A 14,586-nucleotide genomic window follows, 5' to 3' on the forward strand; every position below is an offset into this window, starting at 1 on the left:
TCTAGGAATTTCCATTTAATTGAGCCAAAGTTCAAATAGTTAAGCAGAGTGAGCCCAACTCAATCTTTAACAAATGCATGGTTAGACTTCACATTCAAATTCTTTACAATCATGGCGACAAAGTGCATCATAGAGTTAAATGATACACGGGAACATAACAGGTATTTTCTCTTTTATGTTTACATATTTACAACAGTTGATTCAAAATTTGTCTGATTGAAAATTAATCTAATCTACAAATAATATGAATCACATTCAGTGTTAAAACTTTAACAACGCTTTACAATATTATCAACAGCAGTGACGAAATATGTAGTAAATAAAATATATCTTTGGAGTTTAGACTTCATTGCGTCCATCGACATGAGATGAGGAAACAGACACCATGGAGTAAAGACGTTAACGTACCATAAAGTCAGGAGAGCCACCACATTAAGATGGAACTGACGTTTTGCTCCGAGCAATGCAACATATCAACACAATGCTAGATAAATAAGAACATACTTCTTTTGCTGATATAATACAAAAAATATGAACAAAAGTGTTAAGTTAACGATAACTGTATAGAACATTGTCAGAACATGGTGACCCTCCTCCAGAAGGGTCCAAATGCTACAAGAGTGCAATGTTTGTGCAAAGTCCCACTCAGGACTGAGTGGTTGTGTGCTCCACGAGCAGAGCCACGTTGGTGGGCCACAGCATGGCCCGGAGTGTTACAAAACCTCCAGTGTCCATCTTTGGTTTGCTTTTCCTTCCACAAACGTGTTGAGGATCACTTGGTTCTGGTCGTACTGGCGACCTCCTATGATACAGACCAGAGTGTTATGTTAAGTTACTAGTCATGAAGTTATTTCAAAAAGCTCAAAGGAATGTGTTATTGGCAGATCTGCACATTTACCAGCAGGTGGTGCTGTTGCATTGGAATAGGTCAAGTACCAATATACATCAGGAAATTAAGCCCTTAAATTAAATGGTAGTAAATTAAAAAATATCATTAAAAATAACTTTTAGCTTTTAATATGTATTTAATATGTGTTAAGAATATTAAAATGCTACTGAAAACACGGCCTGCCTGTACACACATCATATAAATGACTTCATTATTCCAGTTTCCATTAATTCCAGTTTCAGCAACAACAGGGGAATCTGACCTTTGACCTCAAGGACCAGGCCAGGTTGGAAGTGGCAGCGCACCACACCATCCGAGGTTATATCCCACAGCTGGTTGTCTTTTCCTCTCTCTGGAGACACGCAAAGCCGACTACCTGCCATCACCATGTCTCCTGAGGTCTGCAGGCCACAGTCCTCGGCCAGCTGCAACAATGCAAACGGTGCAAACGACTTCGTTTTTGGGGCCATCGAGAGATATTGTAAATATTCTGAACTGATCATTCAACATTCCTTGCGAGCATTTGTTGCACAACCACAACAATCTGCTTAGTGTCTACAAAATTCAAACACATCCTGCTCAAGAGAGAAAGCCAAAAATAGTGATGTCCTGCATTTAAGAAGCACATTAAGTATTCAGTATTAGGCATGCTTACTTTACAGATAAGCTGACCATCTCGATAGAACCAGAGTTGCTCATCGCCACCAGTGTCTTCTATAGCATTCACCCTCATCAGGTGGACATCTTGTAGCGCCCCCGTCAATGACATCAGACATCCCGTCTCCTTGTTCCGCAAACGGATACTGATCTGTTTCTGTTGGTGAAACACATCAACATCGACTTAGTTAGCTGAACAATAGTGTCACATTGCGCAAGACAGATGATGACATTTGGCATCGAAGGTCTCTCACTACCTGCCGCAATGGCCGCAACGATCCGATTCCCTTCCATCCACTGAACGTGCACCAGTCGACAAATTGACCCGGCTGAAGGAGGAGCTGCCGACCGCGGTAGTTGCTGCCTTCGTACAACACCCAGCTAATAGGGTCAAATGTTAAACAACGCCATGAACGCCATGTGAAAAAGTCTTTGTAGTATTAATCATTCGACGACTCGATACCATATTCTGGATCATTAAAAAAAAAAGCATTATTATTTGGATTTAAGTCAGCAGCAAGTCAAAACTAAGCGCTTTGTTAGTAATAAATAAGTCGGTACTTACATTCCTCCTTCTACCGTCAGAGAGCGTACGTGAGCAAACAATCCTGCTCGGTGTAAGTTGACAGTCCCTCGAGTCAGCACCACCCTGCGACCTGCGCAAGCCACCTTGCTGAATAGCAAGAGGGAGGGTAGGGACAACTCCTGCACAAGATAGCGGAGAGCTTTATGACTCACGTGCAATATGATACGAACCCGCCGCACAAACACAAGAAACGAAAGCACTCACATGGGCAACAGTTTGCATGGAACGGATCCTCACGTCTGAGGACGGGAAGCCCATCAACTCAGTGTCGGCATATTCTCCTTCCTCCAGCAAGTACATGTTGTTAGTGAAGTTGCCCCCTTCGTATGCAATCCAGCTGAGTGTGAAATAAACATGATTATAGATACTGTACACCACGTGTTATTTGCATTTCCAATATCTTGAAAATTTACGCTGCCTCAAATGTAGTTGTCACATTGTGTTTATGTGACCTACATTATTTATATCTTGCAAATATGTAAACATTATCTGTTGGGTTGTGGCTTGCGTACCTGCCATCCAGCACCTTACAGGACCTGGGCACAAAGTCCTCATCCAAAGCTTCTGCGGTGTCTTCCAGAACCACCAGTTGACCCTTAAAATGGGGCTCAGAGAACAGCTTCACCTGGATAGAGGTTTTATACAGTTAGATTTCACACATTTGGGATTTGAAACTTACAGTATCCTCCCATTTTACAAAAAAAATGCATAAAAAAGTCAATTGAATACATTGTCAATAGTTGAAAATGGCTGCCTCTTTTGACCCTGGACAAGGAACCCCATTAGACCACATAAGCCATCAAAAAACTAGCCTGATGAATTGTATTTTTTCATGTCAGCGTGACATTTGGGATAATTGGCTTTCCGCACGGAATCTGTTCTGTTCTGGCCCAAATACACACAGCAATAGAGATTGTTATAGCTCCGCCCTCTTGACCGACATTTGCGACCTGTGACATCACAAGCGTCCTTCTGGATGAATGGCTACAAATTCCCACAGACCCACCCTAACATTTTGTACAATGCAATACTTTTGTTCATTTACTAGAAAGGAGGGGAAATGGTTACATAACATACCTTGAACCGAGATTCCAATAATGTTTCCTGTAAATTAAAAAGTGAGAGAATGTGAATGAGGGTTTCAAACTAAAGTGACTTCTTGATTCAAATGGAAATTTTTTTCTTTACATTGAAAACTGGCTGAATGGATGATATCTTGAAATTCTGGGCACCCCAGTCTTCTGGACACAAATACAGGCCTCTCTCCAGGATGTAAAGCTCGCCGCTGAATGCAGAATTCTCAAATGCCACCCAGCTGACACCAAGAAGAAAAAAAAAAACCATCTTATTTTGATATGTATCCTCAGGGGCTGTTTGTCTGCATCATAAAGGTGTGTCAAGTTTGAAAAGCGACAAAACTCTTAGCTACATTTCTAAGAAGACTGGCACACACCTTAAATTCCAAGCGTCTGCATGAGAGGACAAGATCCCAAACAATTTATGTTACGCCTTAATGTTTTTACTGTCTCAATCCTCTGAATGTCGATTCTAAAGTCTACAGCGGCAGTTTTGTCCCCTTAGTCAGTACGTGGGGAGCATTTCTGTTTACAAGTGGAAAATAAAAAGCAAAATATCATGTTTGACTTACACCCCACTCAGGACGTTGATGGATTGGGTTTTGATGGCATGGCCGATTTCCTGCATGTTGACAACGGGGCCCATTAGATCCACACTCAGCCCCCGCTCATCCAAGTTGGGCTCACTGAACAATTTAATGTGTGGGGATAGGAAATCCTACACAAAAATATTCTGTCTCATGATCCATTCACATTCAATGAAGGCACTCAAGAATAAAATAAAGCTTACCGTCCTAATGGGCCGAAGGGATAATAGACCATCCTCCGATCCGCCCCAATGGCTGCAGTGAGAATATTCCCCTTCCTCCAGGATGTATTGCTGACCCTCAAAATCTTCCTCTTGATAACCAACCCAGCTACCAGACAAAAGCGCAGAGAAATGATGTCACATAGTCCAACAGTTGGACCTTTCTATTATTTATCCCACCCGATTGGCATGGATGACCTCAAATACTCACAGGCCACCGAGTATCTTGATGGACCCCACTGTGGAGATTGTATTCTTCGTTCCACCAGAGCTGCTTTGTTCTGCTTCTCCCTCTTGCACACTCTGCAGCGTGTACAAGTCACCATCCACCTCTAAACACTGTCCTTCAAAATTGGCCTTCTCGAACACGAATGCCTGAACAAGACAAAAAAAGGAAATCAACTGGAATGAGTGACAGTAGATACAATTTCCAACATCATGAACAGAATGAATGCAAACCTTGACTTCTTCAGGATGTTCCACCCTTATCGCTCCCTGTAAAAATAGGCAGAGGCTGTTGGAATTCACCAATAAACAAAAGAACAATGCGATTCCATGCACAGTCAATGCTTACAATCCGAAGGGGCCTGAGAGAGCCAACAAAGGGCTGAGGGAATCCCCACGTCTGCGAACAAGGAAACTCGCCGACTTCCAGCACTCCTACCATACCTCCGAAGCCCGGATCGCTGTACACCAGCCAGCTAAACGAGACAAAGTCGATTCATAAAAACAACGCAGTTATTACGGGCGCCTAATCACTAGTTTTACCGTCTTCTCATAATAACAATCCCTTGTTGCACTTAGATCATGCAAACGACACAAGATTAGATCTTCAATCAGGCAACAGTTAACGTCCACTTACACTCCAGAATGGACCTTGATGGAACCAGTGGCTTGGGGGATTCCAAAGGAGCCAATTTCAAGAGTGTCATCGCAGTAAGATGACACCCTTCCCAAACCATTTACCTCCGTGAACAAGTCAATTCTGGGTTGGCTATAGTCCTGTAACAGATACAATATTTGCTGATTAATAATGACAAAAGTCCAGTCACACTTGAGATGGAAACTGGAAGCAATGGTTGGATAGCCAGATTCAAGTTAGCAACTTACGTTTACTGCCAGTCGAACAGAACCGATGGTCAAGGGTGTCTCGGATACAGGCTGACCCTTGTCGTCCAGAGTCGTTGGGGCGCCTTCGTCGGCCCAAATGTTCGCTAGGTGATCTGTGTGACCTTCCTCCAGGGCAATGACACGACCCTGGAAGCCCTTGTGTTCGTACAGGAGCCAACTAAATTGAAAACAATGTGACGAAATAATTTACAAATTCTAAATGTAATTGATTACACTACAAAGGCAAGATATTTAATGTTCCGACTAAAACGGAACTTTTGGCAAACGTATCAAACATAACATAAAAAAAAAATAGGACACGGGGGCGAAAAAGCAGCCAGTTTACCATCCTCTGATGGCCCGCACCAAGATGACAGGAGAGAGTTTCATCTGCGTGGCATCCTCCACGTCACCACACACTTCGTAGACTTCACCTTCTAAGTTGTCGTATTGGTGTATGAAAAGCTGGAGCGGGACACAAGGGCTTACTCATCAAGAGAAATGTGCAAAAAAAAAAAAAAAAAAATGATAATAATAATCACTTGTACCTTTGCAGGTCTTTTGTGGACCCCTTTGACCACAGGTGTCTGCAAGGAAATATCAAAATGAAGGAAAACGACTGAAGTCAAGAACTTCCTTAAAATAATCCACTGCCTACCTTTGAAGGATTCTTCGGGATGTATTTGGTGGGTGGAGGTAGCTCAGCATTATTGACTTTAGGCGTTAAGGCCTCGTCCATAGTATAAAGTGGTTCCGGATCCGACTTGCTTTCGGGTGCCCTTGTGGAGTCCTGGTCAGTATCTGACTCTTCTCTTGGTTTCGTTTGTGAAAGCAAAGGCAGAGGAGAGGGGGCGGGAATTATGGTTGATTCACAGGGTGCGTCTTCGGGAGTCACGCCCTTGCTATCCGATTGATGTTCAGGAAAGGTCGCGTCAACTGCTTCCTGTTTTCCAAGTGAGGGCACATTTTTCTGCTGTTTGTTATTTTGGTCGGCGGCTGCCGTTTCCTCTTGGCTCCTCTTGGTGGAACGGGGGGAACTCAGCAAGCTCGAGAGGATGGATAACCTTTCTAATCGGGAAGATAGCTTTCCGGGCCCCTCTCCATTGTTCTGCTCAACCTGTATCCCGACTTTGACGTTTGTTTTGTCTTTTTCCTCATCAGGTAATTCATTTTGGTCTTTATGGACCGGCTCGTGCTTTTCCATGGCCCGCGCTCGCCGGCTAGCGGCTTTTTCTTTTAACATCATGGCTGGAGATGGGTCCTTGAAAGCTTTGCTTTTCTTTCTCAAGCCAATTTGGAATTCTTCGGGATCAAAGGTCTTCTCAAAATGATCCTCCTTGATGGCCGGCATAGGGGGAATGGGGGATTTTTTACAGGGGTGCTTTTTTAGAGGTACCGGGAAGGGGATGCCGCCTGCTTTAATGCTGCTGATGAAATGGTCCAAATCGTCTTCGCTGGCCGAGGCGCCCGCCTTCCGTCTGTTGTCCTTTTTCGGTTTGTGACGATGTTCCACGTCTAACCAGCTGGATGGCGACTCCTTCTTCAGCGGAAGAGGGGAGATGTCCTTAAGGAATGCTTTTATTGGCTGTTGAGAAGCTTCTTGCGTTGTCTTTTTCTTTTCTTGGGATAATTGTTTTAAACCATCAGCGGCCATGTCTTTCTTAATCAGACTGAGCTCGGACTCATTTTTTTGTTGAGACGCTGTTTCTATACTTTTGTCCAAATTTGCATTTTCTTTTACGTCAATCTCACGGTCATCGATTTTGCTCGTGGACAAGTCGGCAGGCATTTCAGGATCTTTGTTCTCGATAGGTTCTGTTGTTATCTTATTTGCTTTGCTAGATTGAACGCTGGATTCTGCATCGTTAGTAACATCCTCAACTTCATTCTCATTTGCAGGGGGCGCTTTTGCTTCCAAAACTTCTGGGGGAGAATCATTTGTTTCTTTTTGAGTCACCGATTTGTCCAAAAGTTGGCTTTCAAGTGCATTTTCATCATTTGCAGTATCAGCAATTCCATCGTGTTTGTCAGCACTCTTTAATTGTACTCCAACAGGTTTCTGGTCTTCAACTTCAGAGTTGGGACTCTTGTGTGAACTTTCATTTCCCAAACCTTTGGGTGATGAAGCATTTGTGTCACTCTCTTCAATTTCACTTTGCTCCTCGTCTTTGTCACTGGTGGTTCCCCCATCCTGAGCTAGCGGTACTTTGGGTTCCAGATCTTTCATTGTTGATATATTAATCGGCTCCTGAGATCCCTTAGCTGCACATTCCTTCAAAGAATCATTTACAGCTTGGTGGGAAGCCAACGTCTTGGTTGTACTTTCACAGACTGCAGTTATTTCTTCTGAATTGTGAAGTACATTTTTGGATGTTAGCTGGGTCGATTGAGTAGATCGGCTGATTTCTTTCTCTGTGCTTAACGCCTTGAGCTCCCCCATGCAGTCGTTGCCCATCGCTGTTGTGTGCTTCAGCTTTTCACTGGACTTTGATTCTTGTCCCTCCTTTTGTGAAAGAGCCACTTTGTCTAGCGAACTCTCAACATTCTTGGGTGCTTCTTCATTCTCTGCGTCTATTGACTGTGTTGGTTCCTTGCCAAGCTCCTCTTTAGGTTTCTCCTCTTCTGTAGTAGTTTTGACTGAATCTGTGGTCAGTGCAGACGGCAACACATTCTGATGAACTGTAATTTGTTCCTCAATTTTTTTTGTTTCCTCAGCAGTGTTTTGAGAAGTTTTCAGCTCAGAATGAGGCTCTTTTGGAACACATTCAATTGGAGGTACATTTGCATTTTCTTGAGGGTGTTGAAGGTGGGGAGAGGCTGTTAGGTTGTCACCATGGGCAGTGTGAGGCACCACTGCTAAATCTTCTTCTGAATGGCCCTTTTCCAGCTTTGCGTCATTTGTGGGCCGGGCTGATTCTGAAAATACTTCATTATCCTTTGCCATCTCTGTTTTCACTTCCGGTGCAGCGCTGTCATCTTGAAATGGCTCCAATATGGTTTTCTGTAGGTCTTCATGCTCTTTGACCTCGCAACTGGGTACCGACTCGGTCGGCGCTACCTCGGCTATTTTAACTTTTACCGGTTTAACTTTGTCTTGGAGCGTGACTGTCACCACTGTTCTATTTCCTTTGACTATCGGAGTCTTTGAAATGTTTCCTTTAGGACGAGCGAGGCCCTCTTCGGATCCTCTGGCTTTTTCTTTGGTTTGGCTGGCACAAGAATGATTTGCGAGTGTCACACTGTGCTCTTGTTCCTGCTGAGACACGGATTTAACGTTCCTGTTTTTCAAACGATCTGCATCAACAGCGTCTGCAGGTTTGCCAGCTGTCTCGGTATTACCGTTTGGATGTAAAGTGTCCGAATCAGCGCTTGAAGTTTGTTGATTTCTCCTGGATTTAATATTGGGGGAGCTCCTTTGGCCTCTTGTGGGGAGCTTGCTGGGAGATGGGGGAAGAGAACTTTTTAATGGAGTCTTTTCTTTGGTCATCTTTGAGTCTTTTTTATCTTTCTTGGTGACGACGGCGGGGTCGCTTTCCTCTTGGCGTTGTCTTGTTTTAAAGATGTCACTTAATGGTTTGAGGGAAAGCGTGCCTCCTGTTGGGCACAAAAACACAAACAGAAATCAGAAAATTACATAACATGACGTGCTTCAACATTAATCCACTTAAAAGGCCACTTTTTATGTCAAGCCATTTTGTAGGAAAGATTTTTTTTTTTTCTTTTTACCTTTCTTGGGACTTCCAGGAGGAGGAGGAGGCATGTCAGTAGCAGCTCTTTCAACATGTGCTGCTGCTTCTTGCTGGTCTGGGCATTTCTGGGCTTGTTTGGGTTTGTCCGACTCTCCTTGGGATGAGTTCGTTTTTCTGGAGTTAGTGTCACTCAATTTAGGTAGGTCACTTTTCAACTTTTTAGGAGATGAAACAGGCAGCCGGCTCTTTGGTATTGAGGAAGCGTGTTTTTCCTGACTATCCTCTTTCACTCCATTCACCAAGTCAATATGTTGAATGACATCATCATGGTCCTTTGACAATGGCCGGCAGGATGCTTTAGTAGGAGAAATATCAGCCTTGTTTTCCTCACAACTTGGTTTCCTGACACATTTGGGAGTCACCACTGCAGATTTCACAGATTCGTGAGCTAGTTTGGGAGTTTTCTGTAGTTTAGGAATAGCTGAAGATTCATCTGCTTCTGTTGTTTTGATCTCACTATCTGATATTTGCCTTTTGGGGATTTTAGACTTTGTAGGACTACTGCTGGATTTGTCTTTTGATGGTGTGATTGTTTTTTCATTGTTTTGTTGCTTCAGTGGCGGTAGATCACTGGATGGTGTAACTTTAATGTCCTCGGTGGAGCCCTTGGCTTTTGTTGCCGCATTTTTGGCCTTGCCTCCTGTTGCCGAGGCTCGCGCTATGCTTTCAATGGTACGCCGGTTTTCTGCTGCTACCGTTTTGGAGCCCGTTGCTTGCTTAGTCCCATTGCCTCTTATTCCAGATAGTCCAGGTTGTAGTTTGGATCTGTGCATGTCAGGGGTCGTAGGGGTATCTTCCGTTTCAAATGAGTCTGAGACGGAATTTTGGTTGATTAAAAGTTCCGACGCGTTTTGGTCTTCATTTTCATCAGACGGTGTAATTGATGTCGTGTCTACGTTCCTGTTTTCATTAGATTTGTGTTTTGGGAGACTTTGTAATCTGGAAAGAAAGACAAAAGAAGACAGAGTAGATACATAAATATGGACAACATGGACATCTGAGTTCCCACAAAGACAATAAATTCCTCATAATGCAGTTTTTGAGGAAAAATATGTTTCCATTCTAATTGTTGCAGTGCATTTTTTTAAATTGCATTCATTTTTGCGATGCAGAATTGTGACAACAAAAAGGGGTATAATATTTTCAGAACTACTTAGAATGGGCCATGCCATTGCAAATACGTAGTTACTTAGGGAATACGTCATTTTGTAACTAATACACTCGTACTTATGAACTTTTAAGATAAAGCTGTTAGGAACTTGATCCATGGTGTATTTATTTAAGTCAAAAGATAAACGAGTCCAACTCATTTTTGACACTGAGTTCATTTACAATCTTGCAGTCTTATAGCTGGCTCAGTGTCTATGGAGCTTCTTCACAAATGTGCAGTAGTTGGGTTGTCCAACAAGTTTTATAATGACTAACCAATGCCACACAGGAATGATGACGATTTACACTGTCGCCGAGTCCGAAAAGTGAATGAAAGTTAACTACATCACATCTTGCGCTTTAACTGTTTTAAAACTGTCATCACTCTGTTTAATTAGACTCTCACAATATAAATATTTCAGCGCCTCCGTCGGTGTCTGTTGTTCCCTTCTGGTACAATAGCGCAGGAAAATCCAAAGCTCAGGTTGCATGGACCCACCTGCTTTTGTGTACTCCGTTCAAAGGAGCCTTTCAAACACAAACAATCAAAAATACTCACAAGTTGTTTGTCTGCTCCTGTCCTGTCTTCAAACAAGAATTGTCGGCGTCTTCCTCTGGCACTTGCTTATTCCGTTCCGAAGTTATCTCTGGGTTACTGAGCACTTCACGGGCCGCATGCTTGGGCTTTGAAGGCAGATTCACAGTCTTGCGTGTCACACAAGTTACTTTTGACCCTTGTCTCTCCTTAAAGGGGTGTTTCTTTGAGTCGCTGCCAGTGCGAGGCTCCTCGGGCTGCCGTAAAATAATTTGCAAATGATCGGGAGTTGGCGCGGAGGAGGAGGAGGAGAAGGAGGAGGAGGAAGACAACTCTGGCAAGCTGCTTGTGGCGCCTGGGCTCCCCTGAGTCATGGAGTCATTCTCTGGAAATACTGTGACAGGTATTGCTAGCACGGGAGGCGAAAGTGGTGTGGAACCCTCCTCCTCTTCTTTCATCCGATCTTCTGTTACCTCCTCCTTCCCAATTCTCTCCTCCTCTCCCAGGTAGGTATCAACTAATATGGCTTTGAAGAGGTGAGTAGGAGATGCAATAGGTTGTGCTGAATTTTCCCCGCCGTCATCTGGAGGACCCTCCTGAGTTGAGATGAGGTTAGTTGAGCCCAACGTTATTCCCGTTAAGGTCGTGCTGTGGACATGTTCGCCAACTTTTACTGATGCTTTTGACGTCGCCAAGCTTATGGAAGTTAAGTTAGGTGATTTTGGAGGTGCGACGTTACTGGGAAAGGGAATTTGAAGCGTTGGCAGCTTGGTTGGGGTATTACCCACAGTGATGTCCTCCAAATTCATATGCAACCTTTTGCTCACCTCCTCCACCACTGACTCGGCAAATCCCACCTCTGAATTGGAATCAGAAGAAAGCGGCAGAGTGGGGTTTTCAAAGTCGAATGCAGTGGGGGTCACATTTCCTGAATTCCTTTGACTGTTGGAGGTGCCGAACACAGGAACCTCCCTCACGCTGCTACAGCCACTGCTGCTGGAGTCTGAAAATGGAACATCTTCCCCATCAGCCAATAGGCAAACCACACTGGAGGCACTGGGGCTGGAGCTTTGGCTGAGGGTCTCCTCACTCTCGGAGGTCAGTCTGTAATCATTGTGGGAGGGGGTAGGAGTCTTTGAGCCATCTTCCTGCTTCAGCGGAGATGAATCTGGAGACATGGGGGACGTCGGGGAACCGGGAGAAGATGCATTGAGTGAAGTGTCTGAAGTCTCGCTGCTTCGGCTCCTCCTCTTCTTGGGTTTGAAGAAGTGACTGAGACGGCCCAACACGCCCTTTTTCTCCTCGGAATTCTAACAAAAGACAGACACGAGATAAATGTCCAAGTGGTGAGAAAAGCATGTTGTCTCTTGGATCCCTATGTAACTTGTTTAAAAGAAGAGAAAAACCAATCAAGTTGTAAACGCTTCAGATTAATCTGCTTATTAATTGAAATAGTCTGCTAATTAAAAAAAATGAAATAACAAAATCAATAAACAATTTAGCAGTACTACTATTGAACGAGACGCCTTGAATTTATTCACTTTATTATTTTGGACATGTTTTCCTTCAAATACATATCTCAACATCCAAAGAGAATAAACAGCCAAGCTAAGGTGAATAATTAACTCTGGATATAAATATGAAACTAGATGAGAAGATCAAGTATAGGGCAGTTCTATAAAGCAAACTGACATTCAGTTGTTATGTCATAAAATTTGCAAGTGTATGTTAACTTTAAGCGTCTTTTCATGTAAAAACAAAATGTTAGCAGCAACAGCTGTGACTAAAATGTGAGCAGCACGAGCCTTTGTCAATCACTGGACTTATTATTCACAACCCAATGAGTATGAGAATGCAAAAAAAACAAGTTACATACCATTTAACTAGCTGTAAGAGTTCTTTGCAGACTATGGTGAAAATCATTCAAAGAGCACCGACAATCTCCTTTAGAATAATCTCTAAAAAAGCATCTCTCCTATGTTGTTAGTCCTGCCCCGGACGAGTGACAACAAACAGCAGTGCTGGCGTGTGGCTCTGCTTAAGGGCACGGCCACGATAACATTGGAGGCTTTGAAAACGGCGGCAAACAAGAACGTTACAATACGGTAAAATTGAAAGGGTGTGGGAAAAGAGGGGAAACCCCACCCTTCCTCAGCCTGAAGGGATATCACGAGAGCTGCTTTCTCTCAAGCCGACGTTATTTATGACATTTGTTCCATAACATAAAAGTTGATCTCTTTTCATATAGGGAATTCAAGAACCGTTTGCCAAGTGTGTATCACAAATCTTTTTGTAATATCAAAAAAAAAAGGTCAATAAACACCACAGTGTCAAATGTTACCACTATTTGAATAAACAAACAGCCACACTTGGCTGGGATTTCCAGTTCATGTTTAAACAGAATAAAGAAAGACAGACAACTATGTATGAAGTCTCGCTTAGAGCTTGAGTCCGTAGAGTAACACATCAACTTTAACACTGTTCAGTATTTGAGTCTTAATAACACAGCGGTGTCCCCTTTGTATATATATAAAAAACATTTAAAAGTTAATTGATAAACATGTGCATGCTCACACTCACTTTAAAACACACTTAAAGTCTCACACAGACAAACAGAACACTGCCGTTACAAAATCTCCTGAATGAAAGTACAGTAACTCAAAGTTCAAAGTACACTTTGAGTTGAACTCAATGTTAAAATTTGAAAAATGAGCGTTCTACAGACATAACGATAATGCAAATATGGGGAAAAGGGTAGGCAAGCAGGTTTGTCAAGTTCAGGTAGTAAAAGAGCCCGAGGGACACAGACATCCCAAAGGATAATGCTCATCAGTACGAGTTTGGTTATCTGACATGTTATTTTGCGCTCTCTGCCGGCTGAAATGGGTTACGACTCTTCAACAATGACAATCAAAATAACAAAAAAAATACATTGTGTCAAATAATTGCAATCAATCTGACAGATATTACTCTGAACTATGTCATCCAAGTGAACTCTAACCTCAAAGAAAGATTCCAGTTGAACTTATCAAGAAGTCTACAGATTATTGCCGGTTTTACGACATTGTCGGCCTATTAAATGACAAGAGCAGCGCATCTTATCAAGTGCTTTATCAGAAAAGCAAGTCAGACAATAGGCATAAGAGTTCCCTTCAAATGCAGAGGACAGCACTTTTAAATATGCATTCATATCAAATTCAGAAACCAAACTGAGCGCATAGGATGTGCACATTTTTTTCAATTCAAGAACACCATTCATAGTTTGTGCGAATGAATTAAACACTGACCTTGTAGTATTTGGGTGGTGAAGAGGGATTTCCTTGCTGAGTCATGTTGAAGTAGATCATGGACTTAGTGTCAGAATGAAGGTCCCACTCGGATTCGGTTTGGAATGAGCACGCTGTCGAAACACTCATCTGGTCGTAACTCCTGGTAAAGTCAGGCGGGAAGCAGAAAAGGAGGGGTGGGAGAGAGAAGGGGAGGGGGTCAAGAGGATGTGAGGTCATTAGGTTTTTTTTTCCCCCCTCACTGTTCAGTGGGTCTTGACAAAAGATTTCACTCAGGCTTTGCTCCTATATTTGGCGCTGTCCTGTTCTCTAAGCCAAAAGGAGTGTTCCAAGGACGAGGTGCACTAACATTTAAAGTTGCATCAAAATCTTTGGCGTAAGTTTAAATGTACAAAAGAAGACAGAGGAGAAATATAATAGGAGACTTGGCAGGATACACAAGTTCAAAGTAGGGGAGCAATTAGAGGGCCTTTGCAAATTCTGGCTCATGTGTGAGGCATGAGGAGCATTTATCTGCAGCTAGAGATACCACAATATAGGGACACAACTATTACACCCTAATCCAAAAATAATATTGTGGTACTAAATGAAAATTATAAATAATAATTTGTTAAATTTACATTCATTTGAAGTAAAGTCAGCTTGGCAGTTTTTAGACTAGGTGTCAGCAATGATGTGTTTTCTCCACAAGAGGGCGCAAAAGGTTTGTTTTTCACTGAACATTAGCCATTAAATATGGC

General features: G+C 42.9%; 1 protein-coding gene across 1 annotated transcript in view; it reads right to left on the minus strand.

Annotated features, from left to right (window-relative positions):
- Positions 1-14,586, minus strand: part of crybg1a (crystallin beta-gamma domain containing 1a) — an 18,661-nt gene continuing 4,075 nt past the window's right edge. Inside the window, exons 2-23 of the mRNA XM_088399872.1 lie at positions 13,847-13,988; positions 10,584-11,869; positions 8,853-9,814; positions 5,785-8,720; positions 5,675-5,713; positions 5,473-5,591; positions 5,127-5,304; positions 4,879-5,018; positions 4,591-4,717; positions 4,476-4,511; positions 4,228-4,391; positions 3,999-4,125; positions 3,781-3,926; positions 3,321-3,447; positions 3,210-3,236; positions 2,645-2,757; positions 2,337-2,469; positions 2,112-2,251; positions 1,804-1,927; positions 1,545-1,703; positions 1,152-1,314; positions 1-802 (exon numbers count right to left, since the gene is read on the minus strand). Coding sequence (XP_088255998.1) covers positions 714-802; positions 1,152-1,314; positions 1,545-1,703; positions 1,804-1,927; positions 2,112-2,251; positions 2,337-2,469; positions 2,645-2,757; positions 3,210-3,236; positions 3,321-3,447; positions 3,781-3,926; positions 3,999-4,125; positions 4,228-4,391; positions 4,476-4,511; positions 4,591-4,717; positions 4,879-5,018; positions 5,127-5,304; positions 5,473-5,591; positions 5,675-5,713; positions 5,785-8,720; positions 8,853-9,814; positions 10,584-11,869; positions 13,847-13,988 — 7,477 coding nt within the window. The 3' untranslated portion in view covers positions 1-713. The remainder of the gene's footprint in view (positions 803-1,151; positions 1,315-1,544; positions 1,704-1,803; positions 1,928-2,111; positions 2,252-2,336; positions 2,470-2,644; positions 2,758-3,209; positions 3,237-3,320; positions 3,448-3,780; positions 3,927-3,998; positions 4,126-4,227; positions 4,392-4,475; positions 4,512-4,590; positions 4,718-4,878; positions 5,019-5,126; positions 5,305-5,472; positions 5,592-5,674; positions 5,714-5,784; positions 8,721-8,852; positions 9,815-10,583; positions 11,870-13,846; positions 13,989-14,586) is intronic.

The sequence above is a fragment of the Syngnathus floridae genome, chromosome 16, assembly GCF_059516105.1.
Source record: "Syngnathus floridae isolate MCC-2025c chromosome 16, RoL_Sflo_1.0, whole genome shotgun sequence".
NCBI lineage: Eukaryota > Metazoa > Chordata > Actinopteri > Syngnathiformes > Syngnathidae > Syngnathus > Syngnathus floridae.